The sequence below is a fragment of the Equus quagga genome, chromosome 1 (assembly GCF_021613505.1).
Source record: "Equus quagga isolate Etosha38 chromosome 1, UCLA_HA_Equagga_1.0, whole genome shotgun sequence".
In the NCBI taxonomy this organism is placed as follows: Eukaryota; Metazoa; Chordata; class Mammalia; order Perissodactyla; family Equidae; genus Equus; species Equus quagga.
Window position 1 is genome coordinate 14,955,160 of NC_060267.1, and position 15,010 is coordinate 14,970,169.

The 15,010-nt window shown below is 57.5% G+C and overlaps 2 protein-coding genes and 1 long non-coding RNA gene across 3 annotated transcripts in view; 1 reads left to right on the top strand and 2 right to left on the bottom strand.

Annotated features, from left to right (window-relative positions):
• The window catches only part of HOXC4 (homeobox C4), a 60,178-nt gene extending 46,680 nt beyond the window's left edge, over nucleotides 1-13,498 (bottom strand). The window contains exon 1 of the mRNA XM_046652255.1: nucleotides 13,440-13,498. The gene's annotated coding sequence lies outside the window, so the exon portion shown is untranslated. The remainder of the gene's footprint in view (nucleotides 1-13,439) is intronic.
• Nucleotides 5,455-8,303, bottom strand: HOXC9 (homeobox C9). The gene is made up of 2 exons (XM_046652264.1): nucleotides 7,755-8,303; nucleotides 5,455-6,007 (listed from the first exon to the last, which is right to left on the bottom strand). Exons 1-2 carry the CDS (start codon nucleotides 8,290-8,292, stop codon nucleotides 5,763-5,765), a joined length of 783 nt encoding a protein of 260 aa, XP_046508220.1. The 5' UTR covers nucleotides 8,293-8,303; the 3' UTR covers nucleotides 5,455-5,762.
• Nucleotides 8,636-13,589, top strand: LOC124234832 (uncharacterized). The gene is made up of 3 exons (XR_006887424.1): nucleotides 8,636-8,773; nucleotides 9,204-12,639; nucleotides 13,456-13,589. It is a non-coding gene; the product is annotated as an uncharacterized LOC124234832 (long non-coding RNA).
• The last annotated feature ends 1,421 nt before the right edge of the window (nucleotides 13,590-15,010 follow it).

Genomic DNA, 15,010 nt, shown 5'->3' on the forward strand with positions numbered 1-15,010 from the left:
CTTGCTTGCCTTCTGTGGGGACAAGAGGGCTAGAGGTGGGGGGCACTCCATATACCCAGTCAGGGCTGCATTGCCTCTTCAGACACCAGCTCCTGCCTGAGGCAGGAAGCCCAGGCAATGGCCACGAGCTTGGCTGGGAGCACTGAGAGCAAAGCTGTTTGTGGGGACAGAGAAGGAGAGAGCAGCTGGTGGGTCCCCGGCTTCTGGCTGGGCTGATCCAGGATGTTTCTTCTTGAGAAACTACTTGTGTCTTGGTTGGAGGAGATTGGAGCAGGCCCCTCACTTGTCCCCACATACCCTAACCCCATAGGAAATGCCAGCTCAGCCTGGAGGAGCCCTCTGGCTTCACCGCAACCCCCCTTTCCCAGGCAGGCTGCCCAGGCCTGGATGTGGATGGGAACTGTCAACAGACACTCTTTAAATATTTACTCACGTTTTCTCTGGGGGGTTCCCCCCATTCCCAAGACTGGGTAAATTCAAGTTAATTCTAATAGATGAAAGAACCTTAGTCCATCAGCACGCTTCTTTGGCCATGAGTGTGTACAGTTATGTGGGCTTAACACAGACAGAGAGAAAAGGGAGAAAGTGAGAGAGCTGTGGATGTGTGTGCTGTGTGCATAGGAATGAACAGGAATAAGAATGATTTTTCCCTGTCCTCCCTCTCCATGGTTTGTGAGGTTGTGACACACAGGGCAACACTGGGGCACACTCAGGATACACACATACTGTATGTGCTACCTTCGCTCCTGAAACATCAAATGCTGCTCACTAAACTGTCATGCATGCCTGGAAGTACCCTGTCACCTTACAGACCCTGCACACACATGCACACCCGGGGACATATGAAAATAACATCTGACAAGCACACAGGCATCTTTAGCTCTTTGCATCATGAAAAAATTTGCTATTTTCCTTCCACATCCTGGGGTTTCAGGGTTGGATGAGGAAGGAAGCAGTTAGAAAACCAGATCTTTTTCTTCCCCATCCGGAGCCCAGCTCTGGTGATGGAGGAAGGAATGGCAGTGCAGGGGAGGATGGGATAGAGAGAATGAGCACCCCCCCCCCCCAGTCTCTCTATTATTGCTGGGGAAACAGGACTCTCAGCCAAATTCCCAAAGGAGATTCATGGGTGCCCTAGCCAGAGAGCTTCCATGATCCCCCGAATTTGGAGGAACCTGCCCCCATCTGAGTTAGGGACTGCTGAAACTCTGCAATACCCCAACTCTGGCCCTAGAGTGGCAAGAGGGAGGGTCAGAGAAGGACTATGCCAGGGCTGCAGGCCTCCCTAGGGTCCAGGAAAGTGGGGGGCACCACAGGTCTCCTCCACTACCAGAGCATGCTCCAGCCTTGGTTCAGTCCTGCCTTCTCGGAGCCCGCTCTGCGGGTACCGAGCTAAACGAACGAGATGGACTCCAGGCTCCCAGCATCTGGGTCACTGGGGACCGTCATAAATACTTTCCTTTCCCGACCTGGAAAGAGGAGGCTCGGCAGGCCGGATCCGCTCTGGGGCCTGCGCCTTATCTTTTAGGGGGTGGGGGGAATATGTCGACATTTTATGGTCCAGCGAAAACCCTGCCACAGAGCTATTCTTCCCGGTCTTTGTGTCTTGGAATGCGACTGTCCCGAGTGTGCCGCCATCACCGCCTGCTCGGAGGGCCCACCAGTCCCCAAATCCCTCGCTGGACTTGGTTTCCCCTTTTGGGGGTCCCTCACCTTTTCTTTTTTTTTCTTTCATTTGATTTTTTTTTTCTTTTACACGTATCTGCTTGATCTCGCTCCCGGAGCCTGGAAATAAAGGAACCGCAAGCAGCCGTCCTCGCTGAGGCGTCTCTGTCCCTCGCCCCGAGGCCTGCACCGCCCTCCTAGGTACCACGGATTTATGTTCGTTTGTCCGGGTCATGCTGCCTTTTTGTGTTAATTACGCGCTGCCCGTTTCGTGCTTATCTCCTCCGCAAAGCGATTATTTTCGACGCCCGCCCTCCTGAGCCTCCCGAGTCTGCTACCAGAGCGAGGGCCCATCTCCCTCCGCCACTCGCGATTTATTTACACCTCGCAGGTGAGAGGATTGATTCGCTCAGAGCCAGTGGGGCCGGGCCGGGCCGGGTGCGAGGCCTGTTCGCCGCTGCTCCTCGGGGCCGGGCCTCAAATGTCAGTGCGGCCAGGCCGGCCGGGGCACAGCCGCCGCCTCTAACATTGAGCAACAGCGCCACCTCGCGTCCACTTGCTCCAATGCAGTCCGGCCGGGAAAAAGCCAACAGAGAGAACAAGCTGGTCCCAGGCTTGGCCCAAAGGTGGGAAGTGGGAGGAAGGAGTTTCCAAATGGGTGCGAGAGAGAGACAGAGAGAGAGAGAGGTCCCCGGAAGGGAGTGCCCCAGGGGCCGCTGTCCTTTTGTTTTCTAAGTTCTCGAAATAAACCTTGTCAAAGCTTTCACACTATTTTCTCTTTTTTGTCACCCTCCATTCCCGCACGGAGACCCTGTGCAAAGGAACTGCAGCGATCTCTCCCCATTCACGCGCATTTCTGGACTCGGAACACCTCCGCGCACGCAGATGCACGCTCAGCAGCTCCCGCTACCGCCTGCCCACGGCGCGCACCCGCAGCTCCTCGCTCCTCTTACCCTGCTGCTGGCTCCGCACCGCCTATGCCGCCGCCGCCTGCAGGACTTTGCGGTGGGACTCTGACTTCTCCGGCTGTTTGCCCCCCGGTTTGTGGCTCATCCCTCTCTCTCTCACGCGCGCTCTCTCTCCACCTCTCCCTCCCAGCCAGTGAGGTCCTGTTCTCCGTGGGCCATAGACAAAACATTCCTATAATCCGATTTCAAAGGAAAGAGTGTCCACCTTATTTAAACCATAAAACAATTAAGCCCAGACGTCTAGCCAGCTCCGCGCTGCTGTTTTGTTCGACCCCATTCAGAATCCAGCGCGGGGAGACAAACAGCGCCATAAAAGTGGCATTTCGGGGCTGCGGAAATGTACCTATCCGCTGCCTTCCCAAGTGGAACAACCTTTAGGGTTTTGTGAATCTGACAAAGGAGCAGAGGAGAGGTGGGAGGGGAAGATTAGGGCAGGAGGGCGGTTGCTAGCCCCTCTTTCCCCCCAGCTTTCGTTTCTTTCCCCAGATGTGTGTTGTGTTGCTGTTTAAATTCACAAACTGTCATAAATAAAAATCGAATCCAATCCTGACCTGCAGGCTGGAGGCTGAGCTGGTTCCGAACAGTGGGCTGGGCCGGGTGGGTCTGCTCTGGATCCCACGCTCTCGCCAGGGCCCTCCGAGCCCTGTGGCCCTCCTTCCTGCCGGAGTAAGGCCGGCCTGGGCGGGCTGCAGGAAGCAGGCCGCGCTGACGGATGAGGGGAGGCGACAGGGCCTTGGAGCAGGGGCGGGGTGGGAGCACGGAAGGCCGCCGAGCCGGGCTGGGAGAGAAGCCTGAGTCCCGCGGTCAGGACCAAGGGAGATGGATGCCTGGGCCTCTGCCGGTGCAGACTTGAGGCCAGGGTCCCAGACGACAAAATGGCCAAGGGGAGGAGTGAGGCCGAGAGCAGAGAGAAAAATACGGGCAAAGCACCTTTCAAAATGACCGAGAAAACAATCGCTTCTGCAATTGGGGAGGAGGTCTCTTACGGGGAAAGAGGAGAGGGTGCTTCAGTGACTAGGAAAACCAAAGGGTTCCTGCGACTTTTGATGGACCCCCTCGAAATATGATCGAAACAAAATGTTCACCCCTTCCCACCTTCCTCCAGCCCCCGAAATTGGAGTGTTCAATGGGAGGAGCGGGTAGGAGATTCAAATGATGGGGAAGGGGCTGGTCCCTGTAAGTGCCTCACCAATCCTGTAAGGTGACAGATGGGGGGAGCTGCACACGGACTGGGGTCCCCAATTATTTTCTTTTATGGTGGTATTCCCCAAGTATTCGGAGCAACGCCCTGTACCCTCGCCAGAATGGGCAGCCTGAGATATTAAAGGGCTATATTTCAAGCAGTCTGAGTTTAATAGTTTCCAGATTGGGGGATTTCCGAGAAAGGGGGCGCCGGGCCGAAGCAGACCCAGCAGCTTGTGTCTGCTTCTGATTAGCAGATGAAAACTGCCGGTTCTGGGGAGGCACTATGGGGTGCGGTGCAGCTGACTAGCCCCATCGGGCTGCTACACACACATCCCCACACTCTTGCGCCTGGGGTCCCACAGCCACCAGGGCACACTCCACTCTTGGCTAATCCTTGGGCCCTGGCCACACCATCCTCCAGAAATGCTGCAGCCGCTCAGCAAAACCAGGTCACCCCCAAACCAACATTCAAACTAAACACCAGAGAGAGATAGACAAGAAAAGAGAGAACTAGGAGATGGGGAGAGAGAGAAGCTGAGAATGCACTGAGAAGTAGAAACTAAATCTAGTTCTGATTGTATTGACTTTGCCATCTCCCTCCCTCCCTTCCTTTCCTCCTATCTTCCTTCCTTCCTTCTTCCTCCCTCCTGCCCTTCCTCCCCCTCTCTCTCCCTTCCTTCCTTCCTTTTCCATCTTTCTTTCTTCCTTCCCTACTTCCTCTTGCTCTCTGCATCTTCCTTCTTTTACTCTCAGCACAATCCTCAGCGTCTATTCTGCTCCCTGAGGCCTGCTCAGCCTTTTTCCTCACCGCTCACCGCACACCCTCCCTCCCCCCCGCAGCCATCGCTCGAAGCACCAAAACAAGCAGGCAAGAATCCAACCTGGGCCCTCACCCAGCACCCAACTTTCATCTTCACCTATCTCTTCCCTCCGATCTCATGTACTCATAAATTATTACAATTAATTACAGCTAGGGAAAACCATTCAAGCCGTGCCCCCATCCACCCACCCATGACTCCATTGAGCTACCAGGAAACTCGCAGGCAGCCAGCCGGGGCAGACACAAGCTGGGCCATGGCCTCAGCAGCCTCCACACTACCTCTGGAGCCCCCACCCCCACCCCACCCTGCCTGGAGAGAAGCGGCAGGCACTTGTCCTTCCAAGGTAGAGGGAGCTCCTTTGCTGGCTCCCATCTCCCCCAAAGGATCTGAGCACTTGCCTCCTCCAGGACAGCAGCCTGGGAGCCACAGGGAGGAGAAATAACGAGAACTGGATGCAGTTGGATTTCTGGGTTTTTAAGTGACTTCGATATATTAACACAGAGCTGTTCTACCATAACAAACAGAAGCACATTACAGGACGGACGCTGGGAATGAGAGGAGACACTGCTATGTACATGCCCGAGGCGCCGGCCTGAGCCGCCGGACCCAGCCTGCGGCACGGTCCCCGGCCCTCAACCCTCAGCGCCTGGGCTGGGAATCGTTATTGTATATGTATGTGTGTCTTTTTTGTACAAAATCTGCACGCAGAGCACCCCAGGCCTGGGGAGGGATGACCCGGACCAAATACAATACAGGAAAAAAAATAGAAATATAGCGATTCAAGTACTGGCTTCTCTGAAGAAAGGAGAAAAAAATCACATTTGAGTGTGTCATTTATTTCAGTTGCGCTGGGAGAAGAGAACGCGGTTTCTCTCCCCGCCTCCTCCTCCTCGCTGGGTAGAACTAACTCTAAAACACCAATTTCTCAACATTGAACCCTCCCAAATTGCAAGAGTTTTCCTTTTCCCTTTCCTTTTTTTTTCCTTTTTAAGCTGATTGGCTTTTCTCTATCTTGCTCTTTCCTTTTCTTTTTCGTCCTCTCTCCCGCCTGGTTTGGGGTATTTTTGTGGGGTTTTTTTTGTTTTTCCCTTGGCTGTGCCGAGGCAGCAGGCCGGGGCAGGGTTTAGGATTGCTCCTTGTCGGTTTTCTCTTTATTCATCTTTTTCATCTTCATCCTCCGGTTCTGAAACCAGATTTTGACCTGCCGCTCGGTGAGGTTGAGAACCCGGGCCACCTCATACCGACGGTCCCTGGTTAAATACATATTGAAGAGAAACTCTTTCTCCAGTTCCAGCGTCTGGTACTTGGTATAGGGGCAGCGCTTCTTCCTCGTGGAGCGGGCGTGGATCCAGTTGGCCACAGGGTTGCCTGGAGGGGCAAACACAGGCAGGGGTCAGTGGAGCCCCTTTCCAGCCCAGGACCCCTGCCACCCCCACCCCCAGGCTTCACCAGGCTCCCCAAACCCATCAATTGAACCTGAATTTGGACACGTTTTGTTTTTAGGAATTTCCCCCCTTACTCCTTTTGCCTTCTGCCCCCTCCCCATCTCCCCGCTCCTCAGTTTCCAGCACCTAAAACTATAGGAAATCGAAGCTATCAAAGCCCCTACAGTCTGCTCCTCAGCTTCAAGAGTAGTAATTCGAGAATATCCTCATAAAAAGTCCAAATTCCCAACCGTTTCATAGGCCCATAAACGCTTCTCTCTCTTGTTTTTTATTTTTATAGCGAGGTCTCTCTCCTCCCCACTTCCCTCCTCCTCTGCCCCCTCCCATCCTCCCAGCCCACGACCAAGTCCTGAAATTTCAGCAGTTCTGCTTCCTGACCCTGAGAGTCCCTAAGCCCCTCATGACTCTCTCCAGCGCCCGTCTCCGCTGTCTTCGCTCTCGGAGTTCAACCCTGCTGAGGCGAATTCTCAGGGTGATGCTGGGATGGGAAAAGCCTTTCTCCTCTCCCTGGAGAGCTGCTGGCCTTGGAGGACAGGCTCCCCTATATCTCAGCTTCCCTCTTTGGCTTCCAGTGCCCCCCTCCTGCCAGCCTCAGGACAGGCTCTGCAGGAGCCAAGCCTCCAATTTCAGGTTTATGGGAGTAGCTGAGGGCAAGGAGGAAAGCCTTCAGAGGGGTATAATTAGGCCCTGGCCCCTTATGGGGCTGGAGGAAAGGATTTCCTGTAGCCCCCTCCTGGGACTCCCCCAGACACTTCCTCACACCCAGGGGGCTGCACCCCCTCCCCTGCTGTTTCCCCTTCTTTCCCCTTTCTCTGGCCCTGCAGCTCCCCCCTCCCCCCCCCCCCCCCCCCCACACACACACACTTCTTTGCAATACTCAGAAGGCTCCTGTCTCCCTGACTGGAGTGTGTGTGTGTGTGTGTGTGTGTGTGTGTGTGTATGTATGTGTATAATTCTCTAATCTGGGGAGCTGCCTCTCCCCACTCCTCGTCCCTGACCCTCATTCTCAGCCCTCTCTCCTGCAGACCTTCAGAAGAGGGCTCTCAAGTTTAAGGAGACTGGGACCCCACTTCTCTCCCCCAACTCTGGAAGTCCTGATCTCTCCAAGTTCCCAGGCTGTGAAATCCCCCAGATCCTTCACCCAATGCTCCTGGGGGAGAAGTGCATGGACCTTCTGTCTTACAAATCTCTAGTGGGGTGAGGACCCCCCACACAGGCTGGCTGGGAGGTAGGGGTGATTTCTCTCCCTGGGGTACTTCCTCTTTGCCCCCAGTGTCCTGTTCATCTCTCTCCCATCCCACTTCCAACCATAAAATGAACCTCGCCCCCACCCCATCCCCTGGCCCTGTGTGCATTTCTTCGAAAGTAGCGACTGAGCCAAAAAGCCTGGGCTGGGGGTGTTGGGGGCGGGGGTCTCTCATCAAAGCCAGCTCCTGGGATAGGAGCCCCCCTCAGCCCTCTTCCAACCTGGCTCCCTGGGCCCCCTTCTCAGACCTTCCTGCCCCTGAAAGCTCCGCAAGGTAATTCGCTTTTATTGAGTCCTCGCCCCCTCGCCCTCGCCCCTCTCCCGCGCTCCCTGCGCCGCTCCGAGGGGCTGTAATCCGGCTCCCCCCGCCCGGCCTCCCCTCCCCTCCTGCGCTGGTTGTAAAGGAAAATTGCTCCCAACTTACTGGGGTCCAGGTCGGCCTTCTCCTCTTTGTGCTTGCTGCCGGCGAGGGCGTCCGCCTCGGGCGAGGGCAGTGTCTGCGGGGCGCGGTCGCGCAGCTCCCCGGGCGAGCCGTACATGTAGTCCGGGTAGCTGCGGCCGTCGCCCGGGCCGCAGTCGGCGCGGCGCCCGGGGTAGGCGTCCGGCTTGAGGGCGTAGTGACGGCCCCCGGCCGGGAAGCTGGGGAAGGAGACGGCGCCGGACAGCGGCTCGAGCCAAGTCCGCATGTAGCGCGTGTCGGCGCCGAGGTGGGGCTGGGGGCCGTACGGGTGGTACACCACGGACGACTGCGAGGGCACGGGCGCCCACGACGTGCTGAACACGGCCGGCTTGGGCGCGAAGCTACAGGACGGAAAATCGCTACAGTCCGGCACCAGCCCGCTGGGTCTGGCGGCGGCGGGGTGAGCCCCCGTGGCCGGAAACCTGGACGCTAGGAGGTCTTCATTGTCGTGGGAGATGAGCGAGTCCACGTAATAGTTACTGATGGGCCCCGTCGCCGACATCGTAACGGGGTTTTACATACATAAGATTATTGTATGAACTGTATATGTACTTTTTATCTGCTCACAGAACAATCAAGGCAGGTAATTATTTTTCCAGCCTTTTCCCCGCAGCTCATTGGTTCCCCGGCCCCCACGTGATCGTATTTACCCAAAAATACGGCGCGGATCAATGCGCAGGGGCTTTTTTTCCTTGCTTTTTTTTTTTTCTTCTCCCACCCCCTTCTCTCTGCTGATCCCCGCGACCTGCGTTTTCCTGGGGGTCCGGGACTCTGGACCCGAGGCGTCGGCCACCCCCTCAGGACAAGTCGTATCTCATCAGGGAGCCCCCTGGCCCATGTCCACCCATAAGCAGATGGCCTCCCGCCCCTCCCCCAGGCGGATTTCTTAATGGGGTGAAAATGCCAGTCCCCGAAGCCAGGGTCCCCGGACCCCCGGGCCGAGCTGGGCGCGGGAGCCCCGCAGGGACGGAGAGGCCGCCGAGGTAGGTGGAGGAACTATTTCTTGACGTAATCCGTCTCTGTCGGCCCCGACGCTCCCGCAGTCTCTGCGCGAGCCGAGATCAGCGATTGTCAGTTCGGAACGTGGCTTTTAAAAATGCGTTTTTAAATGGTGTGTATGTATGTATTTCTTTCAGGAGCAGCAGCAGCGAGGGAGGGAGGGTGGGAGGGGACTGGGGAAGCTGGGGTGGAGGGAGGGAAGGAAGGAAAGGGGAACGTCCTTCTGCCACTGGCCAACTCAGCCCCCCAAATCTTGGGTAGAGGAAGCTTGGGGAAGGTGGTCCGCGGGTGGGAGGGGTAGGACCTCGGGACCTCATACACCTTTATCATCAGAAGTCCTCTGTTTGCTTTGACACAGATGTGCAAGCGCCTTTATTTTAAATTTGTCTATGTCTATTTATCTTTCTTTGCCAGCTTGAAGAAGTGGAGGAGAGATCTACACAACTTAAGTGAGGCGTCCCCATCCCGTCTTCCTGCTCGCCCTACTTTGTCCCCAGCTCCATCTCTGCGACACCCTGCCCCCCTCCCCCAAAGAAGTCAGTCCCAGGCTCTGTCTGCAGAGAGCCAGGGTGAGAGCGGGCAAGGCAAGAGAGCGACCTCGGTCGTGGGCAAGTAGCTTGTTTTTACGTCCTTCAATAAAATTTTTATGAGGATCATTTGATTGTTCATAAATGTGTCTTTCATTAAATAAAATTGTAGGCTGTTTTGGAACGGGAAAAAAGCAACGGAGGGATGGGAGAGAGCGGTTTCTTTGGGGTCTGATGCAGAAATTCTGGAGGGGGCAGTGTGATTGTAGGAAAGATCAGACAACTTCGATTCTTCCCCCCAGTAAGTTGGCTGCTACCCTCCTCCTTGAATTTGGGGTTCGTTGCCCAGCCCTCTGCTTTCCATCAGACTGTCCCATGATGGTTTCGTAAAGGTGGGCTTTAGGCAAGCAGGAATTCTCAGAATGGGTGCAAGAGAGGGGCAGGGAGGTTGGCTGGGGGGCAGAAGGGCAGGTGGGGTCCCCAGAGACAGATGCATCCTAGGCATGGCACAGTGAGTTTGGAGGAGGGGTGCAATTTCAGAGTCAGAAGGGAAGAGCCCCAGTTTGCGCTAAGGGAAATAGGCAGGAGCTGAGGCTGAGCTGCAGGCTCTGAGGCAGCAGGGAAGGACAAGGATTCCCAGACCCAAGATGCCTGCCCTTCTTTCCCACTCCTGTCCCCAGGAGGGCACCAAATGCCAGGGGTGGGGGCGGAGGCTAGTTTTCTCCTGCATCTCTGTTGACTTGTCTCCTCTGGGGTGGAGAAGGCCAGAAAGAGGTGTCCCAGAGAGTGTAGTGTGTGTGTTGGGGGGGAGGGAAGTTGAGGGGGGAAGGGTAGATCTGCAGCCTGCAGCACTGACCCCAGCTTGCCAGGCCCCCTCCCCAGTCCCTGCTCCTCCCCCTCTCTGGTTCTTTCCTTTTCGGTCAAGCGGGGCTGGGATTTCGACGCACGGGGGGGGATGTGAGAAGTGCCTGGCTGGGGAGAGGCGACCCCAGGGCCTCAGCCTCCTCACCCTCGGCTCCGGTTGTCTTCCCCTCCCCCGGACTGGACTGGCCTGGGAAATCTAAATTACAGCAAGAAACACAATATCTCTTTGGCCTTGAAGGAGTCGGGTTAGCTGTCAATCAAAAATTCTCCCTCACTAGTTCAAGGAAAAGACAGGAGGTTCCTCTCCCCCTGCCGAGGTTTTCTCCAAATCCCCAGCACGGGCAGCACCTCCTCCAGCCAGGGTGGCTGGGGGACACTGCCCAGCTCTTGGGAGGCTGCTGGCAGCGATAAGCAGAGACATGTAGCCTTCAGCAGGCCCGGGGCCAGACTGCGACCAAGAGGACATCAGGGGACAGAGCCTGTGAGAGACTGAGCCTGAGACAGCCTGAGAAAGAACATCTGAAACACGGCGCCAGGCCCATGGAGAGGAAGGAAGGAAGGGAGGAGGGAAGGAAAGAAGAAAACGGAGAATTTGGATAAAAAGGAGAGAGGGGAGAATTAAAGAAAAGAGGGGAGGCAAGATGAAAGGAGACAGGAGAGTAGGGAAAGGAAGACGTGCAGAAAGCGAGCCGGAGGAAGGGCGGCGACAGGCAGGCAGGACGGGGCAGGGCGCGGGCTGGCGGAGCAGCCGTGGCATTGTGCAGTCCGCTAGCTTGCCGGGCCTTTGCCGCGGGACCAGCTCCGGGGCGCAGCGGCCACTTCTGTCCGGACACAAAGGAGGAAGAGGCCTCCTCTCCTGCCCCTCCCAGGCGACCTGCTGGGGTGGGTACACTAGGCCTCTGGGATGGAGAACCCCATCTCGGCCCAGGCATCCACCCAGGAGCGAAGAAGACAGGGCGAAGGAGCTTTCACGCCGGCTCCTCCTTTGCATCTTTGCCAGGCGACAGGCCCATCCGCCCCAACCTCGGTTTTCCTAGAAGAAAGATGCCCCTAAAGATCCTCTCTTATGGGCCTCTTTTATTTGGGAGAGCCCCTCAGACACAGTGGCTGTAAACAGATGCCCCTTTCTCTCTTACCCCACTTTGGCCACTGCCTTCTTTTCAACTCTGGAGCTGCCTGCCCACCCTGCCTGCCCACCCAGCAGAGGCAGCAGCAGCAGGGCAGCGGGATCACCCAGGATCACTCAGCCCACGCTCCCTGCTGCCATCAAATTCCCCGAGAAACTGAGGGGAGATTGTCACCTTCGTTTTAGACCGTGAACTCAGACCTTCCCCACTCAGGCACAGACACAGCTGTGGATCAGGAAGCAGGCCTCGCCCACAGCCCCCTCGCCACCAATGCCCCATTTTGCCTAGGCCTTGCTGAGAGAGGCAGGCTTGAGGAGGGGGCTGGAAGAGGCTGGGAGTCCCTGAGTTCACCAGGCCAGGCCGAGGGCCCTCAGGTTCCACAACTGCACAACTGCACGTGGGTTGTACCCCAATTCTCTGCCTTTGGAGGTGGGGTGGTAGCTCAGGGCTCTGAAGCAGACCTTCAGGCTCCCCCTAATCCAGGCCTGTAGGTGTGGAGGCACAAAGAGTGTAGGGGCACCAAGAAGGAGGGGCTTGTCTTCCCAGGTTCAGTGACTCCAGCTGAATCTCCTGCCAGACTCCCAGACTCCCTCTCACCCCCACCTCTCCCTTCAATTTTCCTCAGCACTGCTGGGGCAAAACCAAGGGACTGGAGGCCACTGGGAGTCTCTGTTGGGGAGGGGGTTGGGGAACCCCAGGTTTAGCTGGCAGCTCTGCATCCACTCTGGTTCTTAGAGTGCCTCCTCGACCCCAAAAGGTTTCACAGGGCACAGGAGAGCCCCCTAAGGGGGAGGGGCACCCTACTCCATCACCTCAGACCTGGACAGCTGCCACCACAACCAAGCTAGCACCACCGTGGGAAGGACAAACAGACAGAAAGACAGGTTAGAGTCATCCCCTCCCCCTGCCCTGCACCTCCCTTTTAGTGATTTAAATTCCCTCCGGTTCAATCCACACCGTCAAGTTCGGATTAAATTTAAAACAGGCTTTTCCCCGTCCCCCAGCCGGCCATCCCGGCCTCTGCAGGCAGGGAGCCCGCTCCCGGCTCGTCAGCACCCGCCCGTCTGCCTGCGCGCGGAGGAGGCCCTGCTCCATTTGCTTTCATTTTCCTTCTCCCCCTGAAATGGGCTCATTTCACCTCTCCGCTGCCCTCTCCCCCTCCCCGCCCCCTCCCTGGTTCCCCTCTACTTTCCCCCCTTCTCTCTCCTGATCCCTCTTTGTTGGGAAAAACACACCCACACACAACTCCTCCTAGCTAAGGCCTGCGCTGGAAGCAGAGACTGAATTCTTCTGGCCTGCCGCGAGGAGACCCGCGTCCTGCCCCCACCCCAGGTGGGTATCCGGGATCCCTACACACCAGGAGTCAGGTCCCCAAGCCCAGCAGGAGTGAAACCCCTAGGGCCTGTGAACGTGGCCCTCTCAACGCCACGGCCTGCCTTCCGCCGGCCCCCTGCCCTGCCGCCCCGCAGCAAACGGGGCTATTTCCGGCGCCCCCAACCCGGTCTAGTTTCCCAGCCTGGGAAGTGGCTGGAGGGGGAGCAGCCTCAGAGCTAGGGGTGCTCTCTGCCTGGAGCCCCCACGGCCCTGGGCGCCTTGTTACCTGATCTTGGTGTGGTGCGTGTGTGTCGCAAGAAAATTTGCAGTGACTTTGGAGCCCAGACTGAGGAAGCCGAGGTGGCGAAAGGAGAGACAATACGGGTCCGAAGTACAATTAAGGGGCCAGAGCTGCTAGTCTCTCCCCCGCCCTCCCTGCCAGACTAGGAGCTGTCTGGCCTCAAACCTCAGGGCAACCCGCGAACCTGGAGCCGGAAACTCAGCCCGTGGCGGAGGGAACCAGGGGATCCGGCATCCAGCAAGCTCCCTTCCAACTTGGGGGCGCAGCAACCAGCCCGGCTGAGTTACAGAGAATCCAATGAATGAAAGTGCACACTCCGACGAATTTTCCCGATTTTTTCAGCCTTTGGAAGGAGAGCCTAGGTTTTGGGACCTCTCAGACAGACAGACAGACAGACAGGCAAACCGCATCTCCGGAGGCAGACAGACTCACAACATGAGTGTGAGCCTGAAATCAAATACAGGTTCAACATTGCCCAGGGCCTCTCTGCCAGGCCGGCGGGCGCCGATCTCCCTACCTTCTCTCCCCTCCAGGGCGTTGGGCAGAGACCCGGAAGACTCCGTCCCTCGGTCCCTCTGGCTTGGTCCAATCCCGCCTCGGGAAGCGCCTTCGTTACCTGCTCCTCGGCTCCCCACGGCCACAGATGCAGGGCAGCCGCCTCCCGCCGGGGGAGGGAAGCCCCGGCCACCGCAGCCGCCGCTGCCCGCCCTCCTTCCCTCCCTCCCTCTGTCTCGCCCTCCCTCCCTCTCTCCCTCCCTTGAGCGCTGCCGCTCGCGGGGCCCTCCCGCGGGCAACCTGTTCTGGACCAAATCCAGGTATCTCCGAAAGAGAAAAAAGAAAGGACCGCTCACGTGGAAAAGAAAGAAAGAAAGACCCCTCACTGCATTTATTTGTCATGCCCTGACCAGTGGTCGGCCTCAGTTCAGCCGCCCTGGACCCGGCCCTGCAGCTGCAGAGGTGTGCCGGGCCTGCTGCCTCGCCCACGCTGACCGCCGCGCCCCGCGCACTGCGCGCTCCGCACTCCCGGCCGCCGCCCCCCGGCAGCCCAAACACTAAACAGACCTCAAGGTCCTTCCTACAGACTCAACATCCGGTTGCCTGCCTTGCCGCTGGCCTCTGCCTGGGAGCCCGCTTCGCTCCGTCTGCGGCCAAAGTCCACACACAATCCACCTTGTCCGTGCTTTCGCGCCCGGCCCGGACACCCCTCCTAGCCAAGGCACCCGCCTGGCCACTCGGGCTGCGGCCCTTCCCCGGACTGCAAACATCCTCCCCTCCATGGGACCCACACAAAGCCCGTGCCCTGACGCTCCCACCCTCGGCCCCCGTCCCCGGCCGCCGCTGCCCTTCACCTGTTCTCGGGAAGGGCTGCATCTCCGAGCCGAGGCAAGGCCGTGGGCCCGGGCAGAGTGTGCTGGGGAACCGAGGTCCCAGGGAGGCCACAGGGGATCGGCCAGGCTGAGCCGAGCGGCAGCCGGCGAGGTGTCTCAGAGACCAAAGCTCTCCTTGGCAAGCTCTTGCCTTTTCCTCCTTCTCCCGCAAGTCTTAAACACTCACACGCCGAGAGTTCAGCTCTATAAATCCTGCTCCTCTTTCCCATATCATAATTAAAAAAAACCAGTAGGGGAGGTTTTAACTTTTATTGCGATTTCTGGAGTTGGGCTGCGGAGCATATATTAAGTTTACGCTTATGCGCTCTCGGCGGGGAGGGTCCTTTAAGAAATAAAAATCCATCTTAATATCCGCAGACGAGAGAGATAATTTTTTCCCTCCTCTTCACGCTGTTTCTTCTGAAGACTCCCTTCCAGCGAAGCGAATAAATAATCACCACTGCCTTAGCCATGATCCACGGCCCCAGGGCCCTGGGGTGGACTCTGGCCACCAGACTGGCCCTCACCTTGGCCCTATGAAAACTTGTCCCATTTCTCAGGATTTGAGGGGGGGGACACACCCAGACCCATGGCTCTGTGGCCACCCCCCCTCCATAAGCCCAGCGGCTCTGAAACGGAAACGGGGGGGGGGGGGGGGGGGTAGAAAGACCCAAAGCGCAGAAGTCGTTCATTGGTGAATTTCGGCCCATCAGGGATGCTG